At 45.0% G+C, this 21,678-nt stretch overlaps 1 protein-coding gene across 1 annotated transcript in view; it reads left to right on the top strand.

Moving 5' to 3' along the window:
* F13a1 (coagulation factor XIII A chain) overlaps nucleotides 1-21,678 on the top strand; it is a 164,889-nt gene that overhangs the window by 116,773 nt on the left and 26,438 nt on the right. Inside the window, exons 9-12 of the mRNA XM_076857889.1 lie at nucleotides 1,963-2,066; nucleotides 3,451-3,539; nucleotides 12,260-12,413; nucleotides 19,619-19,906. Coding sequence (XP_076714004.1) covers nucleotides 1,963-2,066; nucleotides 3,451-3,539; nucleotides 12,260-12,413; nucleotides 19,619-19,906 — 635 coding nt within the window. The remainder of the gene's footprint in view (nucleotides 1-1,962; nucleotides 2,067-3,450; nucleotides 3,540-12,259; nucleotides 12,414-19,618; nucleotides 19,907-21,678) is intronic.

The following is a 21,678-nucleotide window of genomic DNA, read 5'->3' as shown; positions in this document are numbered from 1 at the left end:
CGCCTGCAACATAGGATTGTTAGGTGTACTACTTGTGTGGACTGCCTGCCCACCCTAATGATGGTCACTCTTCTTGTCCCACCACACAGCACATTCCAACCACCAGCACACAGTTCCCCAAACACACCACAGTTGCAATTTCATGCTTCCACAACTTTGCTTTACTCCCTGTACCTGTCTACTCCATTCCCCTTTATGTTCTGGGACTCAGAGCAACTATCACTTTGGGAGGCCTTCCCTAAGACCCCAAGACAGTCCCTCCCTGAGACCAAGTGAGTGTCCGTCTTGGCAGGCATCACTTCAACAATTATTGTTTTTAAATTTGAGTTACCCTCCCTGGGGCACAGGTCACCCCCAGCTTTGCTCTAAGTACATAGATACTCTCTTCTAAGCCTCCCAGCAGACCTACAACAGGCTGCCAAGTGGGGTGCACCTTTGTCATTCCTCCATTGTTTATGGACAGGAGTCTATGTCCTGATCATCTCAGACTCTCCAGCACCTAGCAAGCTGCTCAGTGCATAGTGGGTGCAGAGTTAAATTAGTATCTCTTAATTGAGTCAATATGCTTGCCAGATTCGGTGGTGCATGCCTGTAATCCCAGCAGCTCAGGAGGCTGAGGCAGGAGGATTTCAGGTTCAAAGCCAGCCTTAGCAATTTAGCGAGGCTTTAAGCAACTTAGTGAGACCATGTCTCAAAATAAAAACTAAAAAGGGGTGAGTATGTGGCTCAGTGGTTTAAGCACCCTGTGTTCAATTCCTGGTACCAAAAAAAGGAAGAAAGAACTGAGCCACACTCTCAGGAGAGATGAGACCATGTGCAAGGACAGTTAGGGACAGAATGGTGGCTGTTAGATCTGAAATTCATCAGTGCCATAAACAAAGACGGCTGTGAGTCCCTCTCGCCATCATTAAATCGTTATTACTATATGAACATTTTCCGTAGTGCCCAGAGGTTAATGTGCTCTCGTTTGATTTTGAGCGATCATATAATTTCAGGTCTTTCCAAGGACATAATAATACAATTCACAATGACATTTTATTCCATGTTCTTGCTTCAAGGGTCATATGCAAAGTTCTGAGGAATTTTGCCTGGCCCTTACCTCCTGGGTTGCCCACCTTTGATAAAGGGTAGAGACACTCACCCTGACAACCTGTTCTTCCTGTTGAGCACCAGATGGGAATGGCCACAAATGGTCGAGAATTAGCATCAGGAGCTGATGTTATAGTTTCTATGGCAATGACCTGAGACCGTAAATACAAGTATGTATTGCTTATTAATTGCTACAAAGGAATATGCTTTTTATAGTTGAAGCTATGTACAAGAAATTCAAAGATAAATGTTTCTGTTTCAGTGTGTATCCCCTTTCCCTAGAGCATAGAGCAAGAACTGTTCCGTTAGGCAGAAGAAAATGGTTGAGATCAAAACTGTTAAACACACTGATTGAAATATCTCTGGGTGACCTTGAAGCTGGTCTTAGTGGAGAAAGAGCCACAGCCAGCCCTGGAAGTCCCTGGATGGGGTGCCAATAGGAGCAGATCTGTCCAGCAAACTTGAGCCTGGGGTCCCAGGCTATTTCCAAGAATCCCCAGATTTAATGTAATCCATTCCAATTATGTGAAGCTGGCAAATGCCTGGGGTCACTTTGGGATTATTATTATTATTATTATTATTTTTTTGGCAGGGGGAGGTGGGTGGGGGAGTGGATTTCGGGAATTGAACTCAGGGGCACTCCACAACTGAGCCACACCCCAGCCCTATTTTGTATTTTATTTAGAGACAGCATCTCACTGAGTTGCTTAGCACCTCGCTTTTGCTGAGGCTGGCTCTGAACTCGAGATCCTCCTGCCTCAGCCTCCTGAGCAGCTGGCATTATAGCATGCGCCACCACACCCAGGGCTTTTGGATTTCTTGAAGTGCTAAACCTGGTGTGAAGCTTAACCTCTTCTGATTGTGTTTTCTAAGGAATTACCACTGCTGGAACGAAGCGTGGATGACCAGGCCGGATCTTCCTGTGGGATTTGGAGGCTGGCAAGCTGTGGACAGCACCCCCCAGGAAAACAGCGACGGTAAGGCTGCATCATCCTCTGGGAAACGTTCCCCTGATGATGACATTGATTTCCATTTTTATGTTGGCATTTGGGGTATGGGCAGTCTGGGCAGGTGTAGGGTAGGTACTACCTGTCAATCAGATTCGGTTTCATTTCAATAGTCAGCTTTACCCTGATGATTTTACAACTTTTAGAAAAAGAATATAAAACTTCACATATATAATTCATCTACTCTTGCTTTGATAAGCAGTTTTGAAGACAAGAGGAAAAAAAATAACTATGTAAGCATTTTTAGTAGGCTATAAAATACAGTTCAGTCTTCCCTGGTCCACGGTGATCGGATATAAAGTGGGAAAGAAAATACTTGACAAATAATTATAGATCAGTCTTTAAATTGTTCTTCCAGAACCTGTTTTTTTTTTTTTCATGTCACTTGATTCCTTTCAAAACTTGGATGTGTGGACATTGGTCTTCTATGAAGCGGTGGCAGCCATGTCTGACCCTCTGTTTTCATAAATCCCTCAGCCCCCATTTCTCTTTAATAAGTTCATACAAAAAAAAAGTTAGTGAACTGGGGACGGTTGATAATCTATGTCTACTTCCTCAGGTGTTGATATGAGATAGCAAAATGTATACATATGCATTTATGCAGAAATAGTACCTATTCATAGAGGCACTGTATTCTAAGACTTGGCTGTAAGGAAGAAAGTTTAACACTTTCCGCTGTGCTGGGTTGTAAGTCATGAGACTTCCAAGGGAAGAATGGCAGCTAATCTCTTAGTAACTATGGTTAAAATTTAAAGAATATTAGAAAAGTAAACATGAACCCCGAGGGCTTTCTGAATGCAGCTTGGGCATTGGCCAGGGTGTGTGGTTAGAGTCCAAATTCTATAGTTGAACTTGACATATGTCCACGATGTCCAAAAACACAAAACAAACAAACAACACAACTGCCAAAGACAATTAACATTCCCAGCATACCAGGAAGTAGTTTAAAAATGGATAAGCCCTGGTAGGCCAAGAGCTTCATACAAACGTACCTGGTCTGTGTTTGTAGGTAGCAAAATAGATGTAGAAATAATGCTGCCAGGTTCTTTCCCTGACTTCCAGTTTTGGTTTGAGTTTCTCTCTTTTTTTTTTTTTTTAAATATGTTTTTAACTGTCACTGGACCTTTATTTCATTTATGTATATGTAGTCCTGAGAATCGAACCCCATGAAGCTCTCTTGATGACACACAGTGGTCATCTGCCCTCTCTTGCCAGGGAGAGCATGTGGGGAAAATCAGTGATAAAACCAAGGCCTGATCTCTTTAGTGCCACACTCAGTGCTATGGCCTGTCCAGTATGTGGGCAGGATTAGAGACAGAAAAAAACTCATGCCACCTTCCTCTGTGTGACCCAGGCATGTACCGGTGTGGCCCCGCCTCGGTTCAAGCCGTCAAGCACGGCCACGTCTGCTTCCAGTTTGACGCACCCTTCGTGTTTGCAGAGGTGAGTGGAAAGCATGATTTCCCTCCGCGACTTCTTAACACTTGAAAGGATAAGATGCAAGGTTGTGACGTCCCCATTCCCAGGTACATGGTGTATGCTTCGTGTTTACAAAGCTAGTTAGACAGCTTTCCAACCTTCAGGATCTTAATGTTAAATGAAATTCTTATTTAACGGTTTTCTTTCCTTGATGTTTCTCAGTTGTTTTTCTACCAAAAGCAAATAATCTCCTAACCTTAGCTGAGTTCTCTGTGCCCACAAACTCACTGGTATTAGCAGCTCCAGAGAAATCAAACGACTAACTGGATCACTCAACTGAGATTGGTAGAGACAGTCCATGAATGGTGATTTCAGGGTATATGTCTCCTGTCTCAGGCCAGCCCAGCAATCTGTGTAACACAAAACACACACACACACACACACACACACACACCGAGTGTGGTCTTTGTCTGGGCACCGCAATCCACATCCTGCTACTCCAGGCTCGTTATCAGGAGTACAAAGAGGGAGGTACAAAGGGGGCTGCTCCAGTCGAGAAATGCAACCCAATTAATGGGTTCATGGGACGCTTGGGTCAAGAGTCTGAAATTGAATAACGGAGTAGGGGCCAGAGGAAGAGGGAGCCATTGAAGGGTGCTCCAAGGAGAGCACCCACGATCAAGTGAAATGTAAAGAGGTGTCAGGTAAAGAAGGCTCGGAGGCTGCCCAGGGGGTGAGGGGATGTTTGAAAGGCTGAGAGGCAGAACTTCCCAGGAATATATTTGCACCAATAAACACACTGAACACTCTCTCCCGTGCATTGAGTTCTTACTAGGTAGTCACTTTGCCTACCCTTTGATGCTCTTAGCAATCCTTTAAAATGGGCACTAAGATTCTCCCCCTTCTCCAGAAAGGAAAATTGAAGGAAAGAGTCTTTAAATGACCTTTCCACCCTCATCTAGCTAATAAATATTAATCCTAAGATTTCAGCTCAAGCTGGTGAGTGCTACAGGCAGCGTGCGCTAAAAGGAGTAAATGGTCATTAGTAGTGTGTGCCAGGCCCTGTGCTGTGGAACTCAGAGGCTCCTGCCCTTGGGAAGCATGATTCTGAGTGGGAGAGGCAGTGTACCAACACCCATAAGTGGTACGAGGGCCACCCTGAAACTAATCAGGTGGCCAGTGCAGTCAGCATAGGACCTGCTTTTATGCCTAGAGATGCATTAGCTGGGAAACTGCACCCAGGAAATGAAGCAGAACATCAAAGAGCACAAGGCACTGTCTGAGGAAAGAGGGGACCCAGGTACAGACAAGGAGGATACCCCATGTAAGTGCAGATGGTCCCCCACTTATAATCGCTCCATCTGTGATTTTTCAACTTTGTGTTGGTGCAAAAGCAAAGCACATTCAGTAAAACCCATGCTTCAGAGTTTGAATTTGGACCTTTTCCTGGCAGGATCCTCTTGGGTGATGCTGGGCAGCAGCCACCCGCTGCAGCTCCTGATTAGCCCCCATCACCCCAAAAGGCTGTGATGCTCAGCTGAGGCGCTTGACAGGTCAGGTGTATTAAATCCATTTTCAACTTCAGATATCTCCAACTTACAATGCACTTATTGGGGCACGACCCTATCATAAGTCAAAGGACATCTGCGTAGCCCTAGTAATAGGAGCAGAGCAACGTGGGGTCGTGTGGGAGAGATTATTAGTATTTATTTAGGCAAAGGTGTTAGAAAGAGCCAGAGGAAGGAAGGAATTTTTGAAAGAGGGGGATGACTGGAGCATCCTAATGCCATGTAGGGAAAATTAAACGCTCTGCAGACCCGGGTCCCAGTGAGGCACCAGGCTGTCACACCATGAAGACTGAAGGAAGTCCACTTGGGAGGCCTGATGTCCTGAGCGATTTGTCCTTCATCGTGGAAGCCAGGAGAGTCCTCACTGAGGAGGAGGGAGAACCAGGGCACCGGTGGCCGTGTGGCACATGGATGGGATGGAACTGTCATTGGAGGTGAGGGACCAGCCAGGGGGCGGAGTTGCCCCTCCCAGCCAGAGATGACAATGGCCCAAACTAGACACAGGACAATAGCCGGGGAAGGGAGGGGCAGCATAGAGCATGGGGAATGAAGCAGGTGGTAAAGTAAGCGTCAATATTCAGACAGCAAAATCGGGGGTCTGAAATACAAGAGAGGAGCTGCTTTCCCTGCACTGCACCTGCCGCCATTGCAGCTTCCGGAAGTCTCGGGAGGCCAGGCTGGCTGTACTCGGAATTTCATCTGTTTGATTTCACTTTGGGATTTGAAGATTCGTACAAACCTCCCCAGCTGCCATCCGATAGTTTACAATGCTCCGAGAAGCTCTTAATGGGAAATCGCTCTAAAATCCACAAAACCCTCTTTTTATATTTTTTTATTATGCTTTATGGCTGCGACGAAGGAGGGAGGGGAAGGCCCTCCCTGCACAGGCGAACGGACTAATCGCTGCTAATGCAAGCACTTTGGGCTGTTGTTAAATATAAATCAGGGTGTTAGGGATGTCATAGGGATTTGCAGGTTGTAATCACTTCCCTCTCACCCACCGTGGAGTTGTGCTTTGGCACGGGGGAGGGGGAGGCTCCGGGGCTGAAGTGGGGGTGAACAGAGCTGGGGGACCCCACGCAGGGCAGGGCGCAGGGCAGGGCGCAGGGCAGGGCGCAGGGCAGGGCGCAGGGCAGGGCGCAGGGCAGGGCGCAGGGCAGGGCGCAGGGCAGGGCGCAGGGCAGGGCGCAGGGTGTGCCTCAGGTGGGTGGCGCTGGTCCTGCCTCCCCCTCCTCCTTGCTACCTCACCCTCCTCTTGCTGCCCCAGGATTTGCCTGTTCTTTCCTCTCATGGTGACCACGGTCTCCATCATCCCTTCCTCATTCCTGGACCGGGTCAAGCATCATGTTCACTGACGTGTCTTAGAGAAGTGCGCGTGGAGAGAATCCTCCTTTCCTGCTCTTTTCGTCCTGATTCTTCAGTGGAGGAAAGTGATCCTTCACTTTTCTAGATTTCTGCCAGCCCTTGAAGCCTGGTTTTCTGCGCTCCTCATACCTTCTTCACCAGGGTGAGTTCCTCCAGCTCTGAAGGTCCACCTGCCTCTTCTCTCCCCAACCCAGGGTGGCCCAGGGCTTCTAAAGAGATGAGAAGAGAGCCGAGGGGCTCTGTCACTGGGGTCACCCGAGTCCCCAGGCTCAGCAGGCACTTGGGTTCTTGGCGAAGAATTCACTCCTCCTGTTAGCAAGACATTTTGCAGGTTGTCTTTGAAGATGTGGCTCTTCCATCTTGACTTCTGATGGGCTCGCTGCCTGCTTTACGCATCTCACCCCAGACCCACACACACGCATGCCCACATGCACGTGGAAACGCGCTCGCCCGCCCTCCAGGCTCTGAGACCACTTTTTGCAGCAGCCCTGATGGCCCCTCAGGTCCTCATTAACCACCCCCACTGCTCCGGAGGCTGCTCCTTCCCTACTTCCAGGCCAGTCCGTCTCCATAAGCAACTTGTGCAGCTGATTCTTAGTAGATACTTTGCTCTCAATTCAAACTTGTTGATGTTTGAAAACTTGCAGCTCATCTTCTAAACATCTTCATTCAGATCTAAAATCATTCATTCATTCATTCAACTAAGAGATAAGACTTAAGAATCTTCTTTTTTTTTTTTTTTTTTTTTTGAGTTTCCTTCTCATCCTTCTTCATGCATCTTGTTGGAAATACCTTTAAAAATAGCCCGGATCCAACCATTTCCCTGATCTCCGTCCTTACCCTCTGAGCTCTACACACTGCACTGAGCTCTCTGAAGTTGCCTCCTAATTCACCTCCCTGTCCCTGCTCTTATCCTTCTCCTATCTATTCTCCACAAAACAGCCAGAATTATCCTTTAAAATGTAAATTCAAAGTTGTCCCTCTCCTGCCCTGAATCTTCCAGTGGAAGATTCCTAGCAGCCTTACAATTAAATTGAATCCGAAGCTTCCGGAGTTCCTGTGTGATCCGGTCCTTTGCTTTCCTGACACCCCACCCTTGCTGATGTCCCTCTTGAAGGAAGTCCACTTGGGAAGCCTGATGTCCTGAGCTCTTGATCTTCTTTCTCTTCTGGAAGCATCCAAACAAGCACTTGAGTTTTTACCCACACTGTCCTTTTGCCTAGGAGAGGGACACTCTCCCTTTGTCCTCTCCTCCTATGGCGGAGGACAAATTTGCATGTCCTGTTCCCTCACTGCATTCAGGGTCTCTGCTTTGGTCACCTCTTCAAAGAGGTCTTCAATCTCCCCAATCCTACTTGAAAGATTGCTACCTGCCCTGATTTTCTCCACCTGCCCTGCCTCGGTGTTTATTTTCACCTTTCAAAAAAAAAAAAAAAAAGAAGTATCAGGAAGGTAGAATCTGTTGTATTCTCACTGCTGAGAGCATATTCGGTGTCTAGCAAATTGTTGTTCTTTCATTGTTGAACGATACGATCAAGCAAACGAGCTGCTAGAATAGCATTGCAGAGAGGTGCTCCAGTGCTGGCCGTTCTGCTGGGGGAAAAGGCATGTGTACAAAACACTAGAGAGCACACACAGGGGCCTGGCACAGTCCCCAGCTTCTACAGGCTGAGGACAGGGTCAGCACAGGGATGGTTAATTGGTGACTGTGCCAGGAAGGTCCCCTGGCCCAGCTGGGCACCCACTGCCTCCATATGCTCCTGACTAAGCAACATCCTCTCTGCAGATCATTCAGTGATTTCCACTTGGAAAAAATGGACAAACCAAAGTCAACTCTGTCCTGGGTCCTGAAAACAAAACAGCAAATCCATCCTCGGCAGAGGTCTCAGCTTCTGCCAGCTGTGCAGATGCGTTTATATTCTGTAGGTGGAAGTTTGCAGAGAGAACCCTCAAGCCTCTGAGGCCTCAGCCCACCTTTGCTGAGCTCCTGGGCCTCTGAGAAATGACAGAAGCTACATGGAAAGTGCCTGTGTCTGGCGGATAGGCAAGGGTGTTGCATCGGGAAAGAATATCAGATTTCACGTCAAGATGCTCAATTTGACATGGCCATTACCCCCTCCATCTGTAGAGAGAGAACTAGACGATCACTAAGACCCTTTTCCATTCAAAGAAGGAAAAAAAAAATGAGCCTTAACCCTAAAGAGTTTTCATAAGTAACTCTACCAACCAGCCCTTTGAAGAAAGTATTATGTAAACTAGGTTCAGAGAGACTGAGTAACTCAACCAAAGTCACACAGCTCAAGTGCAATATTCCTTGCAGTACACCCTTGAGCTTAACAATGGTCCTACTATATAGAGTCATTTGGTCTTGGTGGAGCCTATCAGTGATTTTTGTTTGTTTCTTTGTTTGTTTTTCTTTCTTAAAAGCCCCTCAGTGATTCTTCTATAAAGAACCATTACACTAGTGGCCAAAACTGAAAAGAAAGCTTGCCAATGTCACTTGGAAAGAGGACTTTCCATCCACCTCCCACCCCCAATATATATATGCACAAAATCCATCCCATCTATGTGTTTCCCATTTTCTCTCTACAAGGGACAGGGTTGTTGGGCTGGACTGGGATTTTAGCCTCAATTAACTTCTTAACCCCTGCTCAAGGGGAGCCCAGGATTTACCACCTCGATATTTAACCTTGTCTCTCTAGAAAGCCATGAGCTGCTGTGAGGGCTGTTATTAAAAGGCTATTTGTTTCGACAGCTGCAGGTGCAGGAGGAGCCCCCAAGGCATGCATGGCCCCCTCCAGAGGGAATGCCAAAGTTCTCAGGCAACTCACTTAAAGTTTCCTTAACTTATTTCTGAAAATGACAAATATTCTTTAGATAAGTTCTCTGTCCCAATCCTTGATTGCATATTTCAGCCTTTTATTTCATGTGGCTAGCACCACTGAGTTCTGCTGAGGAGTGGGGTCACCATCAATTACCCTCAGAAATCTGAGTATCAAGTGTGGAAACACCAAAGCCCAAGCATGGTAGTATCCAGGGCTCTATGGGGTCATGTGGAGGAGGAAGTCGGCTGTGAAGGCCAGGTACATGGGCCATGGGCCAGCCCCAGGTGAAGGTCAAGAGGACAAACTAGGAGTTGGTTGAGGACTTAATACTTCTCCACTCCCTCCAAGCCACAATCACTTTGCCTGAGCCTTCTGAGTTTTGGCAATCTCACGTCTAAAGTACGGATGATGATGTACACCTCACAGAATTGTTGTGTTTCAAGATGTCCTTGAAACATTGTGGATATTCAGTAAACGTTGGCTACATCCTTCCCTAATAGAGACCAGACTTCATGAAAATTCACAACATTTTGTGAGAACATGGAGAAAAGTTGATCTCTGTAACCTCAATTTTAAACGTTAGGAATACAACATCTTGTTTCCCCGGTACCTAATAATGACCATTCCATTTTTACTCAATTTTGAGATTTTCAAGTCATATTCACGTAGATCTGATCTCACTCTGACCTCAGAGCTTCTATAAAGTTGGCAGAACAAGTGTAGTAATTTTCATGTTATGGAAGCAGGAACTGAAGTTCGTAGAGGTTAATATGACCTTCTCAAATGAATGCACCCAGGATCCGACCTTCTGGTAGCTAACCCAGTGTCTCTCTGAAGACCTTCCTCCCAGGTGCTGCACCTGCCAATCCCTCTGACTATCTCAGTCTTCCTTCCCTCCATTCTTTACTTCTCAAACTCCTAAGCATCCTACACATTTCAACTTGGTTGCTATTTTCTAGCCAACCCCCTTTCTCTGCCACCATCCCAGGTACTCCCAAGTATCTTATCTTCCTAAGGTACTTATTATACTGAAATGCAGGAGTTCATTAAAATTGCCCAGTACATCTTTTAAAAATATAATAGACTTAGAGTCCCACCCAAGACCTTAACCAAGCATTTCCTAAATTTTTTTTTAAGTTATCCAGGGGATCTTCATGCATGGAATCTCCCTTACTACTGTGTAAGCCCTATTTGGAGGGACCAAATCTATTCTGTTCATTATGAGAACTCTGGGCACTTTGAACAATATCTGAGAATACTATTAAATAATGCATACTTATCAATAACATGTGCTGAGTGTGAGCTCTATGTCAGGCACCATGATAAATAGTTTGCATGCATTTATTTCAGTTAATACTGCCGGCCATCAAGAAGGAACTATTATTACCCTCCTTAAAGAGAAGGGAAATGAGGCTGAGAAAGGGACTTGGAAAATATATAGAAAATACATCATGAATATGTATTTTCATGTTTCCTACCTGCTACTATGCTAATCAAGGAAACACCCAAGAACAGTATTATAAAAAATGCAATAACAGTCTCTGGGAGAATCAATTTTCAAGCACAGATTTAGAACCTTGGAGGAGTTTGGGGATCATGTATTACGATCCCGAGATACTATTTCCAAGTAGCACATTTTGCTTGCTGAACCACCAAAAAAATTCCTTGAACTTCTCTTGGATGATCTAGTCTTATCCTTCTACTAAAATACTTTTGGCTGCAAGTTACAAAATTAATATGGCCCCAAACAGTTGGAGATATGCTTTTCTCATTTAAGAGACCCTGCAGCAGGCAGTTCCAAGGGTGGTTTAGCCACTGAATTGCATCACCAAGCCCGCAGACCCTCTCCTCGTTCTGCTCTGCCAGCTTCTGATTGGCAGTGGTGTTTCTCTTTACTGTCCTGAGATGGTGGTGGCAGCTTCAAACATCACTTTGCATGGAAATATCTGAAAGCAGGAAGAGAAAGACGGATTCTCTCGTGTACCTCTCTCTCCTTTTGCAAAGAGGAATTCTTTCTGGGAAGACTCCTGGCAGACCTCTTCTCCTAGAAGGAGGTCACACCCTCTACCAGCTTAAAAGAGGTGCAAGAAGGCGAGAAATGGACATAGTCCTTCTGGCTGTCCATAGGAGGCTGCATTTACCAGTATGAAAATGGGAAAAGGAGATGGTTGCTACTGATAGCCCCAGCCCCAGATAGCCTTCCTTTAAAATACTCATGAGTGCTCAAATGCAGATTCTTCCTTCAAAATGATCTTATAATGAGCGTGGTCCTAGGAATCCAGTGCTGTTGAAGAAAGGGACGATGCAACCCTAGGGATCTCTAGATGTCCACCCCCATGGAAAGTTAAAGATTTTGGTGACAAGGACATTTTGATTTTGCCTTTTAAAAAATACAGACATAATATTTGTACATCTTTATGCGGTACATGTGGTAATCTGATACATGTATATAACATGTAATAAATCAGGATCATAATTTCCATGTCTTCAACCATTAATTATTTTTGTGTTGGGAATGTTTTACTCTTCTAGTCATTTGAAATATATTCTAAATTGTTTTAATCAATAATTAGCCGACTATGATAGATAGATAGAGAGAACAAATTCCTCATCTTTTTTTGTTGGTGTTCTGTATTGAAATACTTTTCATTCTTTCCCAATCTTTAGTAACCACTCTTTCACTCCTTTCTTCCACAAGATTGACTTTTTAGTTTCCTCAGAGGATAGCATGTAGGATTTGTCTTTCTGCGTCTGGTTTATTTCAACTAAAATAATGACTTCCAGTCCCATCTGTGTTGCTGCAAACGATAGGTTTTTGATTGTTGCAATGTCTGAATACTATGGCATTGTCTATACACATTTTCTTTATCCATTCATCTACTCATGGGCACCTAGGTTGATTCCATATTTCAGCTATTGTGAGCAGCGCTTTGATTGGCAACAAGGTCCTGTGATGATGACGAATGTTCTCCTCTCCTGTTTCCAGGTCAACAGTGATCTTATTTACATCACAGCTAAAAAAGATGGCACTCACGTGGTAGAAACCTTGGATACCACCCACATAGGAAAACTAATTGTAACCAAACAACTTGAAGGAGACGGCATACAGGATATTACTGATACCTACAAATTCCAAGAAGGTAATTTACCACAATTAAATGATTTTTTTAAAAGTTTTGCTCCAATCCCTACAACATACAGTCACTGTCACCCTGAAATTTGTTTTAGAAAATGCACTGGCATTTGAAGCATTTGGAAGTCAAAATTCTCATGAGTGAAAGACACATCACAGCTTCAGTTCTCCATTGTAGTTTTATTTGGTTGCTTGCTTTGGGCAGAATTCTCCTTCCCTTGGCTTGTGAAATGAGTTGGTTCAAAGTTGTATGTATTTAAACAGAATATAAAATATGTTCTTGTTGACAAGGACCTTCATTTTAAATAATCCTTTTAGAACACACAGTATAACTAATATAATCTTATCTTTAGTCCAATAATAGAAATTTAAATAACGGCTTCACATTTGTTTAGTACTTTACAAATTATTTTTAATACATTGTTCCATTGAATTGTCATAGAAACCCCATGATGGAGACAATGTAATATTAATAGGTTAGTAATGTCTCACTAATTCAGGCCAATTATGTTGAAGGCCAGTTTCAATTATAAAATAATGTTGTAGTGGGGGTTTTTTTTGTTGTTGTTAACTTTTATTGTACAGAATACTCCAAATGACACTACTGAGTTCAATTTCATCTCAATCAATACTGAGTGTCTCCACAATTGGTTTGGTGTGAGGCCTCCTAGCAGAGAGCAGGACATAGTTTCTGTCCTCAGGCAAGAGGTAGGATTATTATTCAGAGAACAAAGAAGATGGATACTTGATCCAACCAAGAGATGCAGAAAAAAGTGAAGCTCAGGAAGAGAGGTCACAGACCTCAGCTAAAGAAAGCTGGACAGAGCTTCCAGGCAATAGGAACATAGTCCAGTATGTGTGGGGTCTGCAGGCCTTAACAATGCATCATGCTCAGACGCCCAGTGACCAAAGACAAAGCTTCCCAAGGTCAATCAGGGCCAGGAGGTGAGGATGTTAGGTGTCTTAATGGGAATTGTGGAATATATTTTGCAAATGATTCACCTCCAGATATTCTTGAGTGCAGCATTTATTTTGGTGAATGGATAAAAATGATAAGTAATTAGCATATACCTAAATATTTATCGGTATTCCTGAAGTGCTAAGGAGTGCAGGAATTGTTTAAAATATTTTAGACAGTCTCCTTGCTCTTATTTACAAAAGCAATTTGCACTATAAAGAAAAAGCTTGCTGAATTAAAAATGAGGGTGCCTCATGTTAGAAATTCAGAATTTTTGTCATTTGAACTAGTGAATTTTTACTGCATTTCTGAAAAGGTTGCTTCTCTCCTTCATTTGGTTATTATCATCCATGGCATGACACAGATAAAAAAGGGTTCTTTTTCCTTTTCCCTGAAAGAAACGTTAAAAAAAAAAAAAAAAAGCACAATAAAGCAAAACAAACAAGCAATGCCCTCTTATTATAGAATTACAAACAAAAAGATTTAGAAAGGGAAAAAAAAAAGAAATTCCGTAGAAAATGTGAAAGAAACTAGCTGCGATGTTCTCTCATTAGATGTTCCTGCATTCATCTGTTCAGCAGCTTGCACTTAACCATCTGCTGCGTTGCAAGTACTGTCTGGGGTAGGGGCTTGCGGGGACCTGCCTTCCTCTCCAGCTGCAGAGGAAAACAGAATCAAGCACTGGCCAGGCTGGGTGAGAATTGCTCTGGCACAGGACAGACAGACCCCTGACTCGGGTCAGGGAGGGCCTTGTGGTCCTCACAGTACATATTACTTCTGCTGTACTTACAGGGGCTGTCATCGTTTTCCAAGTAGATTTGAAGGAGCAATTCATTTATTCCCATCTTGGGCACCCCCCCCCCAGAAGGGGTGCTGTGATTTATCCACCTGTTTCATACATTGAATCGGCACCTCCTGTGTGCCAGCACCCTGGGCACAGAGCAGTGATCACAGTACTGCTGCTGAAGAATAGATGGGGTGCGAGTTCTCCAGGAAAAGTCAGGGAGACAGAGAGTACCGCGTGGACTTTCTTACTCTGGAAGAATGAAAGGTGAGCTCATGAGCTCAGAGCAGTCAGCAAGCCCCACAACCAGATGTCTTCTCCAAAACAGGCAGCAGAACACCATTGCCATTAACTGTCAGGCTCATCGGTGACAGGTGACAGTGAAGGCCGAACCAGGAAGGGGACAGCATCCGATGCCAGGAGAGGAAAGATCAAAAGTATTCCAGGAAAGAGAATTTGGGGGATTGGTTGGACAAAGACCAAAATAAATAGAATGCACCAAATGTTTGTAGGGAAGACTTCTGAGGTCCTGGCCTCCAGAATCGGGCAAGAAAACCAGGATCAGGGTGAGGTCAGTGTGTGTTCTGATCCAACTGGAAGACCTCCTACCGCCACGTACATAGTTGTAAGAGACCCCCCCACCCACCAAGCTGCTTCTGGGCTGAAGTTTGATTCCAGGTGAATAATTAGTCTCTTAATCAAGGCTGGCATCTACATTTCAAACTCTAATTTTGGAAAGGATGGCGTGGAGTGCTATTTTGAGAAGAATGCTGAGAATCCCTCTGAACAGTGAGGAAAGTGATGGATTGTTGGTGTCTGCCACGGGCAGACAGTAAAGGGCTGGCTGTGTGCGTGCCACTCTGATCCTCATATCGAATCCCTCATATAATTTCTTTGCATCCACAAGCACTGAGTGTGGATACTAAAGCATGGTGTTGAGTAAAAGCATAGAAAAGAACTTCTGACCAGACTTAGGGATCAATCATTTTAACTAATTAAATTGCAGGAAGATCATTTTTTCCACTTTGACAAATGAAAGCTTAATATCAATTTGATGACTTTGTGTTTTTTTTTTCAAAATATAAGATTCAGCAACTATAAAGCATTGAAAACCAGAATTCGGAAAGCTTACACTGTGATGATCTATCTTCTTTTATGATGGTGTCTCCACCCCAGTCCTTCTTTACTCCATTAATTATGACCCCTCTGTCACATAGTTTCATCTCCCCTGCTCTAGTTTTTCCTTTCAGTTAGCATTGCAGAGTTTGCTACATTAAATTAAAAAAAAAATTTAGTGGGGCATGTTGGCGCACACCTGTAATCCCAGTGGCTTGGGAGGCTGAGGCAGGAGGACTTCAAGTTCAAAGTCAGCCTCAGCAATTTAGTGATGCCCTAAGCAACTTAGTGAGACCCTGTCTCTAAATATTAAAAAATGGCTGGGGATGTGGCTCAGTGGTTAAGTGCCCCTGGGTTCAATCCCTGGTACAAAAAAAAAAAAAAAAATTACAAAACCCTTTTCAACACTGTATTCCACACCAAACGTGCCTTGCTGTGTCTTCGCAATGTGTTTTCATCTTGAAAGAGCTGCCTGAATGTACATCCTGTCTTCTTCCTTTCCTTCTTTTCCCATTTGAATCCCAATATCTGCTCCCAGCATACCCTGGAAGCTCTTCTTCCCACCTTTGGGCCATGATAATTTCTTCCAAGAAAAATAACAACTCTGTCTTCCCCACCTCACCCTCCCCTTCCCTCAGTCTAACCCCTGCCTTTCTGCCCAAGGGATATTCCCTGACATTTAAGCCAGAGCCTGTTGTAGCACTGCTCAAAAGCCCTCACTGTCTTCCCGTTGCATTCAGAGCTTTGCAATCACAAGGTCTCTTTTGGGTTGATTCTCTGACCCCCCCCCCACTACACCTCCTGGCAATGTCCCACAGACATCAGACACAGCACCGGGCACACTGCTGTCAGTTCCTCCAGCAACCCAAGCTCCTGCTCACCCCCATGCCTCTGCTTACTGTGTTGAAAGACCCTCTCCCAAAAGGCTCCCTGCCCCCAGGCAGGTCGAGGGTCTCTCCTTCATGTCCCCAGACACTCCACCAACATCTGCCCCAGCATCTGGGATGTGCGTGTCTACACTGCGATTGTTCTTCACTGGACCCTTCTGTGCCCATGAGGGCTGTGTTTGCATCATGCCTCGCACTTTGCCTGCGACATCACGGAGGTTATCACAGCACAAAATGACCACCTGAATGGTCACCAAAATAGCACTTTCCAGATGGGATTAATTGCATGTAAAATGATTTAAATAGGACTATTTAAACTTATTATAAAGATGGAAGCCTTCATAAACATTTTAAATAGTCCAGTTTAAATCTCTGGCTGAAAGCAGCTTGTGTCTGCAAACCTAGATCCTTCAGCCAGGAGGCCCCAGGTCCTGGGAACTCAGAGACACACAAGACAGACCCTGTCCCTGGAGCTAGGACTCAGCAGAGGAGGTGATGTCATGCAGAGGCAAGGGCTCTGATGAGGAAAAGGGAAAAAAATACATGTGTTAGAGAGAGATGGGAGGACTAGGGTTTGGGCACACATTGCACAGAGTGGGGAGGGGCTCAAGCAGCTGACATTGGAGCTAAGACCAGGACATGAGAAGAGGCTTCATCCAACATAAAAAGATGGTATTACTTCCTAGTCAACAGGAAGATGTTTTGACCTTGCTCCTGAAGGCTACAGAGGAATCTCAGAAAATACAATCTCTCTTTAAATAACCTCTCGTATCACTACAAGATTGCCCGTGGCCCTGAATTTTGTAAGACACCAGAACACAGAGGATAACTGCCGAGAAACAGGAATCACTCTGTCAGGCTCTGGGAAACCTCAGAATTCTCTCCTGCTGGGCCCGTCCTTCCTGTAATAGCCCAGTTGGCCTCTGCCTGGCAGTGCCCTGCTCTCAGGAGTAGGTGCTATCCCAGAAGGAGGCCCAAGGGTCCACCAGCCAGGACATCTCTCTGGTTGCTCGCAGCTCCACACAAGCTTTTTCTCCTCCCCTTCCCCTCCCACAGCCAGCTCAGCTTCTGTCCCCAAAGGCAGCACCTCTCTCTTCTCGTTCCCGCTGCTGGAATTTGCCTCCTGCCTTTTACCTAAATGCATATTTGGCCCCCATCCAAAGTGCTGATCATTACTGCCCTCTCGCTCACGGACCCGTCTGCCAGATGATGTCCGCTGAAATCTCTCACAGCACTTTCTGCTGCCCTGGCCCCACTGCCTGCTTCCCTTCATTATCTTCCTCCTATTGATCCGTCAACATGTGCTGTAGCCAGTGCTTGTCCTAGACCAACTGTTTCTGGCACATTCTTGCAGTCTTGACAATCGGGGAAATTGTCCACACACACACACACACACACACACACACACACACACATTCACGTTTGCACACAACACCTGCTGGTGTTTTCTCTGTCCTTCCAGAGGATCTTCCATTCGTTATGCATCTACTCCCTGTGATCCACGTAACCACTCTATGATGAAGCTGTCCTGATTTTGCAGATGTGGCAATGGATGACATTACAGTGCCTCACTGGTGGAGTTGTTGGGTGAGGTGGTACCCAGGCATCTATCCCAACGCCTGACACATTATTAGCACTTAATAGGAGTTATGATTAATTGGCCTCTTCACCATCACTGCATTCAATTATTCACTAAAGTAGAAGATGATATCTTAACACTAACATAATTATAAAAACCAGCATTCTTTATTTAAAGTGTCTTTTTTTTTTCTGCTAGCCATTGTGGTGACTGGTTTTTACAAGTCAAGGAATTTGCCTTCATCTCTTCATCTCTGTCCTCCATGATGCATGAGGATATCAGAAGCACCAAGCTCATTTCTGAAGCCAAACTTCATGTAAAACTCTGGGGGGACAGTTAGCCTGGAGTCAGGCTAACGGGAGTTTTCCTCTTCCAAAGAAAACCCTTTCTCCATCTCCCCTGCCCTCATCTCCAAACCAACCACCTCAATAACTCTGCAAGACACTCCCTGAAAACAGCATCCGCATCTCAAACTGCACTAGAACTTTGGTGCACCCCCACAAGTCAATGGACAGCCCTTTAAACACAGCTCAGCATCAAGAGTATCTGAGATATTTGTGTTCAGGAAAATTGAACAGGTCTCTCTCCTTTCTGGAGTGTTTTTCTTAATGTTTTTTTCATTTTTTAATTGGTGCGTTATAGTTGTACACAGTGGTGGGGTTTGTTGTTACATATTTGTACATGCACACAGTATAGCAGTATAATTTGGCCAATATCATTCCCTATTATTTCTTCTTTCCCTCCCCTCCTCCACCTCCTGGTCCCTTTTCTCTACTCTATCGATCTCCCTTTGTTGTTTATATGATCTCCTTGTCCTTTCTTTTCCTGTTTCCTCTCTAATTTGACCTTCTGAATTTGACTTATTTCGCTTAACATAATGGTCTCTAGCTCCATCCATTTTCCTGCAAATGACACAATTTCATTTTTCTTTATGGCTGAATAAAACTCCACTGTGTGTGTATCTACCACACTTTCTGTATCCATTCGTCTGTTGGACACCTAGGCTGGTTCCAGTTTGGCTATTGTGCATGGTGCTGCTGTAAACATGGGTGTGCATGGGGATTCTAGCAGTGGCATTACTGCTTCTTAGCAAAGTGGGTGAGACAGGGACTTCTGTAGGGCTTTTTATCTCAGAGACTCTGATAGGCTATGGAAGGCTGTGAACCTTTAGATATCTCTAGACAACTCAGGGTTATTCCAGCGGATCTAACCCAAAAACGGGGAAGACTAGTTAGCATCCTGCCAGATCCCTATGTCCTGGGGTGGCCATTATTTGAGAAAACTTTCTGCATTCTGCCAACAGCCAACTGACCACCTTGGAAGGTGGAGAAGGGTGGGGCAGGAGCCCTCCAGAGTCAACACAGAAAGGAACAATTAGAAAAGGCCAGATTGGGAAGAGAAGGAAGAGGGGCTTGTATGTGGGAGAAGGAACATCCAGGAGCCAGAGAAAGCTTATATTTCAGGAGGCAGGACAGAAAGAGATAACTATTTCCAAAATCCTTGCTTAGTGGACTCCAGATTCCAGCTCTATGGCTAGGACTCAGGGCAGGAAAGAAATTGACATTGCAGTTTGAGATGAGTTCGATTTTTTAAATTTTACCTGCTGCACCCTGCACTAATGGCTCTGGAGAAACAACCCTAAGAGCAACACCTTTCATAACCTTCTTTCCAGACAAACCGTGGCATGGCCACCTACTCAACCAGCAGCCCGGGCAGGTCACTGCCTCTCCAAGAACCTCATTTGCAGTATTTATAACAAAAATAATCACCAGAGAAGTGGTGAACCTTCTCAGGCAGCCAACCAGGGCAGCGCAGTGTGTTTATGCAGATAACCTTCTTTTTGGTGGATTATATTTCCCCCCCATCATTATCTCTGGGTCTTTTCTAGGTCAAGAGGAAGAGCGGCTGGCCCTAGAGACAGCGCTCATGTATGGAGCTAAGAAGGCCCTCAACACAGAGGGCGTGGTCAAATCGAGATCAGATGTGAACATGGACTTTGAGGTGGAAAATGCCGTGCTGGGAAAGGACTTCAAGATCACCATCACCTTCCGGAACAACAGCTCCAACCGATACAGCATCTCTGCCTATCTCTCGGGCAACATCACCTTCTACACTGGGGTCTCCAAGACGGAATTCAAGAAGGAGACATTCGACGTGGTGCTGGAGCCCTTATCCTGTAAGCAAACCAGGGTGTGCTTCTCTCAGAACCTGGTATCTGGCTCTCTGTCCCCATGACTGACAGCACCCACTCAGAGCTGTCTGTCAAATTCAAGTTCTCCCCAGAGCTCAGGAACGTGAATCACACAGGCAGAATTCTCCTATCCTAGAAATCCTCAGTCTCATCTTTCTATTTCACACATAGAAGTGAACACTGAAATGTTCAAAGCCAAGAACCCCTGAGTCATGAGAATTAAAAGTAACCTCACTTCTGGCTACTCCAAGTGTGGTCCCCGCACCAGCAGACCAGCCGTGTCAGCATGCCCAGGAGCCCCTTAGCCATGCAGAATCTCAGGACCCACCCAGGATTCCTGAATCAGAATGTGCATTATACTAAGATCCCATCCCAAGGGGATTGCACTGTACAAGAAACTGGAAAAGGTGTCCAAATGACCCACCTCAGAAAATAGGCCACTTATTGGTATCTCTCTCCTGAGATAGAAAAGATTTTGGGGGCTGCCCGGCAGGAATGGTGTGTTTTGCTTTACTAACAAGAAGGTAGAGAGATATAAACTCTGCGTAGAGGCTGTTTCTTAAAATTGATTAGCGAGACGTCCAGGGAGAGACCCCATCCTGAGAGGAAGCTGGAGGCAGAACGTGCCATCCAGGAGCCATGCAGGGCTTCCGGCTCTCTGCCGTCTCTCACGGGGCTTCCTACTCAGCCTTTGCAGCCTCCCTTGCACACACATTTTTATCACTATAAATATTCAGAATATTTTAAGCCGAGTGGGATCAACGTGCGTTAGCTTGCATCCGGGATTACAGTTATGGCTGCTCTATTTTTCCTGGGGTGCTGGTATCAGTGGCCACACAACTGGCAAAATGACTCAGCCCCAAGAAACTGGTCTCCGGGCAGAGCACGTGGAGTTGGAGGAGACTGGGAAGGACCTGACAGTTTAGGGCACCAGATTTCTGTTGACCTGACATGTGGCATTGAAGGAAAAATGAAAAAGGGAATAAAAGGTATGCACACAGTTTTTATAAAGCAGAGGCGAGCAAGATTGATGTGCAACCCCCACCCCCAACCCAATGACACACATGTCTTAATTGTTCTCAGAGTTTCTAGAACTGATAACCCTCCCAGCCCACAGTGTCTCTCAGAAAGACATTCCAAGAAAAATGAGGAAGTAAAGATTCTAATTCCAAGAAACCTCCCAGAACTTGAAGGAAATGAATAGGCCTAGATTCGGTGATCATCATGGTATTTTCTTTGAAAACTAGAAAATTTAAGACTTTTTTATTATTATTATTCCGAGGGGGAGGAATGGATTCTCATAGAAAGGAATGAAGCAGTGGCCCACTCCTGTAATTCCAGGATTGCAATTTTGAGGCCAGCCTCAGCAACTGAGCAAGACCCTAAGCAATTTAGTGAAACCAAGTCTCAAAATAAAACTACAGGAGTCAGGCAGTGCTGGGGATGTGACTCAGTGGTTAAGTACCTCTGGGTTCAATCCCCAGTACCTATATCTATATCTGTGTATATAGATAGATAGATAGATAGATAGATAGATAGATAGATATAGATAGATAGATATGAATATAGATACACACACACACACACACACACACACACACACACAAAACTGAGGAGAAGACCAGTCCTCGTAATTGTTTAGAACGGGAGTTCACCCCACAAGCTTGGCCTCTTCTGCACACGGCCAGTTCCCTTTTTGCTCATCCACCATGGTATGACATAGCTAACATGCCAACACCACACCACTTGGATCCTCC

Source organism: Callospermophilus lateralis, chromosome 6 (genome assembly GCF_048772815.1).
Source record: "Callospermophilus lateralis isolate mCalLat2 chromosome 6, mCalLat2.hap1, whole genome shotgun sequence".
NCBI classification, from domain to species: Eukaryota; Metazoa; Chordata; class Mammalia; order Rodentia; family Sciuridae; genus Callospermophilus; species Callospermophilus lateralis.
This window is presented reverse-complemented; position numbering and strand designations above follow the sequence as displayed.